This window comes from Populus euphratica, unplaced genomic scaffold, assembly GCF_000495115.2.
Source record: "Populus euphratica unplaced genomic scaffold, PopEup_1.0 scaffold155.1, whole genome shotgun sequence".
NCBI classification, from domain to species: Eukaryota; Viridiplantae; Streptophyta; class Magnoliopsida; order Malpighiales; family Salicaceae; genus Populus; species Populus euphratica.
Window position 1 is genome coordinate 214,595 of NW_011499929.1, and position 5,546 is coordinate 220,140.

General features: G+C 33.7%; 1 protein-coding gene across 1 annotated transcript; it reads left to right on the forward strand.

Annotated features, from left to right (window-relative positions):
- Positions 1-3,194: 3,194 nt before the first annotated feature.
- On the forward strand, positions 3,195-4,942 carry LOC105135899 (tetrahydrocannabinolic acid synthase-like). Its single transcript, XM_011040980.1, has one exon. It carries the CDS (start codon positions 3,211-3,213, stop codon positions 4,813-4,815), a length of 1,605 nt encoding a protein of 534 aa, XP_011039282.1. The 5' UTR covers positions 3,195-3,210; the 3' UTR covers positions 4,816-4,942.
- The last annotated feature ends 604 nt before the right edge of the window (positions 4,943-5,546 follow it).

Below are 5,546 nucleotides of genomic sequence, written 5' to 3' on the forward strand. Positions count from 1 at the left end.
TATTAATGAAAGTAAACATAAACATTACAAAAAAATACAAAGAGAGAAAGGAAGAGCATGATCTTGATCTGGCGACCAAGATGCCTAAATGCATGGCAAATGCCTCCTTTTATAGGCCAAAATTGGGAACTATTGATTTGATGACTAATTGATGAGTGGGTGGCCAACTCTTGATTTGGTGGCAATCTTTATCCTCTCTTGTCTGCCTAAAATATCATTGATAATGTCATAATTGGAACCACTTCAACATGAAAGTTGTAGAAAATTATCTCAGCTTTCTAGGAAAAGAAGATGAAGGTCATTTGAACTTCTAGAACTCTAGATATGGGCCAAATACTGAACAGTATTCGCGATGCAGGACAGATTCAGACTTTTTCATTATTGCTATAATTTGGACTTAAAAATGCCTTGTTAAATCTTGGGCTCCATATGAAAGTTGTAGGCCTATGTCTTACCTTTCCATCCATATAAAGTAGACCTAAATCCGAGATCTACAGCTCCAGATATGACCTAATTATCGAATAGTGTTCCGGTTTGGACTGCACCAACATCTCTTTTCTAGGTTTGGCCATCTCTTTATCCTTTCAATTTCAGTTCTTAAACTCATCAATCAATCCTTTTATTTATGTGATAGGTCTGCATTTAAAATGAACATTTACCATAAATTAAAGGTATCTTATATTATTAGATATGTTATTATAAAACATGCTTTAGTTAAAGAGTTGTTGATACTTCAAGTGCAAAATAATGATATAAAACCTTTATAAAAATGTATTTTTAAGTACTAATCATGAAGCTACAAATGTGCGACATAATGGCAACTCCACTAGGAACCTTATGAACTAAGCTTTGTTTTTGTCTAATGATTGTGCTTTGTATGGATTGTGTACTTTCTATTAATATGACTATTTTTATTTATTTTTATACACACTTTAATTTTTGTATATATTTATTTATGCAATGTATAAAATTGTCTCATGCATTACACATTTTAATTTTTGGGAAGCACACACAAGCCTATAAGTTAAGTGGGGATTAGTCATTTACCTCACGACTATCAATTAGGATTTAAATGCATGAAACACCTAACTCATATATGAGTGTCTGCTTGGTAATGGCAGGCATACGTGTCTTAGTTGTTCCTAACAATGCCCCCACATTATCTTTACAAAAACTGTCACAAGGCAAATATTAGACCCTTTCAAAACCAGTTAGAAAACCTATCCATGCTCACTTAATAAATAGAGCTTATCCTTATGATATATATCTTACTTTCATTTGCATCAAGGATTAATAATGTTAAATTCATCAATCTAGGTTTCTGAACTCAAATCATGACTAAGTACTTATCTTTCTAATACTAAGAAGGACTTTTCTTACATCTTAGATAGACCAACAATTAGAAATACAATAACACCTTGGCTTTTTATCAGACAATCAAACAATACAGTTTACCTTAGGTAAGGTGTATTTGGAGTGCTAATATTTTTTCTTTATGCAATCAATCCCTGTACCTGATCTCTAAGACCAGTCAGGGTTACTAATGATCAAAATATTAGGTGGCGACTCTCTTTTCCACTTTTCATTGATAAAAGACAAGAAATCTTTGTCTCTTTATATTTCTCATATTTGCCAAATACATTGATAAAGTAAAAATATCATTGTGACGCCACATACGTGTGACACTTATGATGAAAGCTCAAGTAGTGGCACTCCACCAAGAAAGATAAGGAGCTTTAATGACTTATATAAGGTAATTAATCCTTTTGATAATGATGAAATACAAACAAGATCAATATTATTGAGGTAGGACATCGTGAAGAGAAAGAAAAGATGAAAGAGTGATGATAGTTGATATTAAGGGTGAGTGTTGAAATTCAATATCAATTAGGATTTAGACTAATAGAATTTAGAGTTAATAAGAGTTTTTAATATTAGCTAAAAGAGAAATATTAGTTAATGTAAAAATCCTTGATGAAGAAGGATTTATTAGAATCCTTGTTTAGATTAGTTGATTAAATCCTTATTTGATTTGAATTTTCTTTGAATAGTTTAATTCCTTGATTATTTAGGATTTAAAGCTTATAAATAAGCTTATAATCTTAAGCATTAAACACAAGTTGAGAGAGATATAGAGAAGATATATAAAGTTGTATCTTTTGAAAAACTCTTGATAAATTATCATTCCTTTTATTCTTCTTCTTGCCTTTATATTTGTTCTTATAAATTAGCTTAAATTAGCTAACAAACCTTATCCTTCTCCTCCAGCATCCTAGGCTAAAGTTTTGCTAGGTTAATGGAGAACCAATTGATGTTTGTTCTTGATAATAATAATAATTTATGTTATTTTTTTTTTTTAGTTTTCAAGTTTATCTATGTGTGTTAATGGAATACTTGTTAAAAATATATATTTTTTAATGATATTAACTGGTTGAGGATCCTGAGCTATGTGTTGTAAACTCAAATTATGTATTAAAAAAATAGAAAATAGAGTTTTTAATGTCTATATTTTGAAATTTGACTTTTATAAGCTGAGTGTAAAAAACATTTAATTGAAAGTTAATGTTATTAATTTAGTGGGTCTAATAGATTTGATCTGGAACTTAGCTAATCTACATCTGGCTGAGGCTGAGTGTAAAAAAATTAATTTGAAATTTATGTTATTAATCTAGTGGGTGTAATCGATCCAGTAAATTTTCTTTTTGCCAAATCAACACCAACCTGCTATTTAAACTGGGTTTAATTACGATGATCATACTTATATATATTTGATAATTACTCCTTAAATAACATAAAATCTATCGTTTTGGCCATCCCATTTTTTTCCCAGCCATTTGCTCAGATTTTTTTTTTTTCCCTGCAAGTAACATGGTTTGACTAATTGAAAGGATTGGATGTTATATAATCATATCATAGGCTGCTGAAGATCTGCTTGACCATCTCTTTCACCAATCTTTCACCCTATTATGCCTAATTCATTAACACCTCTAAACCGGTCAGTATGGAATCCAACACTAGCTGTCACGCTGATTTGATTGCTGATGCATTCAAGAAAATAGAAAAGTCTTGTAATAATTTTGAAAGTTCTTCATTTTGGACTTTGAAGTTTCCATTCTTTGAATAAAAATTTGTGATCAGCATAAATTGGCAAGTGGCTATAAAGATGCAACTTACCTTGTGTTGTTGCATCACAATCTGACGGAAAATAAAATGGAAAGATCAAGCTTCAGCTTGCGTCTTTTACTTCTTATACTTTTAGTCTCATTAGCTCGGTCTGAAAATTCAAGTTCAGCTCATAAGATGTTCTTGCAATGCTTTTCATCTCATATGCAGCATTCCAAATCATATTCGGAAGTTATCCTTACTAAAAATAGCTCTGCTTACTCATCGGTTCTGCAGTCATCCTTTCGAAATTTCAGATTCTTGAACACTTCAACTCTGAAACCTCAATTTATAATCACTCCATTTAATGAGTTTGAAATCCAAGCAGCCATTGTTTGTGCCAAGAAATATGATATCCAAATAAGAGTTCGAAGTGGAGGCCACGACTACGAGGGACTGTCTTTCCTGTCTTATCAAGAATTTGTACTTATTGATCTTGCTGAACTTAGTTTCATCAGTGTTGACATCGAGAATGAGACGGCATGGGTCGGGGCAGGTGCAAGCACAGGAGAGTTATATTACAGAATTGCGGAGAAAAGCGAGGTCCATGCCTTCCCGGCAGGTAGTTGTCCTACGGTAGGAGTTGGGGGACACTTCAGTGGAGGTGGATTTGGTACCATATTCAGGAAGTATGGCTTAGCGGCAGATAATGTTATTGATGCTAGGATAGTTGATGCTAATGGAAGAATTCTTGATAGAGAATCAATGGGAGAAGATCTATTTTGGGCCATTCGAGGAGGGGGAGCGGCTAGCTTTGGAGTCGTTTTCTCATGGAAAGTTAGATTGGTTTCGGTTCCTCCAACTGTAACTGTTTTCAATATCGAAAAGACCTTACAGCAAGGGGCAACCAATCTTCTTCATAAGTGGCAAAACATTGGAGATAAGCTTCACGAAGACCTTTTCCTCCATGCTACTATAGCAGTTGCTACCTCTAGCCCACATGGCAATAAAACTATTCAAGTTTCGTTTGCGTCATTGTTTCTTGGCAGGGCTGGGGAACTTCTCCCTATGATGCAAGATAGCTTCCCTGAGTTGGGCTTAATGAGCGAAAACTGCAGTGAAATGAGTTGGATCCAATCTGTCCTCTATTTTGGTGGCTTCTCACCAAGTGACTCCTTAGATGTTCTACTTAGCAGGACTGCTCAGTTTAAGGGATTCTTCAAAGGGAAATCAGATTACGTTAAGGAACCTATTTCAGAAACTGGCCTGGAAGGCCTGTATAAAAGGCTCCTTGAAGAGGAGGCATCAACGTTGATCTTGACACCTTATGGAGGGAGAATGAGTGGGATTTCGGACTCGGAAACACCTTTCCCACATAGAAGTGGGAATATTTTCGAAATCCAGTACATTATAACTTGGGATGTGGAAGAGGAAACAGAGAAGAACCTAAAATGGATGAGAAAACTGTATGCCTACATGGCCCCTTACGTTTCAGACTCACCAAGAGCTGCCTATCTCAACTACAGAGATCTTGATTTGGGCAGGAATAATTATGGAAATACCAGCTTTGCAAAGGCAAGTGTTTGGGGCTTGAAGTATTTCAAGAACAACTTTAAGAGACTGGCGCGGGTTAAGACTGCAACAGATCCTTCCAATTTCTTCAGGAATGAACAAAGCATTCCTGTGCTGCAAAGAAAAAGGAACCTGAAATAAACTATACCAAGATATTGTACACCATATTGGTAACAACAGAATAGATATTAATAAACTATTTAGCAAATTTTAAATTAAATACAAAAGCCTCAAATAAATGCTAAATCTCACTTTATTGTTTGCTTCCTGTTGTAGTTTTGCCCTTTAAGCATAAAAAACCATATTAATCTAAAAATTTAAATTATTAAATAAGATCTAAAAATATAATTTATATTATTTTTTAATATCTCTTTAACTTGAAACTTATATATGCTTATATTATTTTATATTTAATTTTTTTATTAAATAAATAAAAAATAATAAAATTTAAATGCAAATCATCTTATGATAAAAATTTAAAATATAATCTATATTATTTTTTAACTGTGCTACAATTCTCCAAGCCTAACTTTCAGCCTCTTGTTTATGATTTTCCTGTAAGAGCTGTGCTTTGGACTTCCCAATTTTGGGTTAGGCTCAAAAGTCTCGAAGTCCTTGTTCACAATTGGGCCTCTTCCTCTTCCTCTTCCTGTATGAGTTGCAGAAGATCCACGGCCAAAATTCATGAATTGGACTAGGCCTCCAGAAAGCCCAGGTATATTCCTTTGTTCTGAGTTCTTGGCACAAGATCAACTTGCTAGGCCACATAAATCTGCAATCGTTCGGTGTTCGCCTTGTCAAACACGTTCATATAACCAAGAACATTACTAACCAAATGCAGCAGAGTCAACTAAAATATGATTGAAAATGTC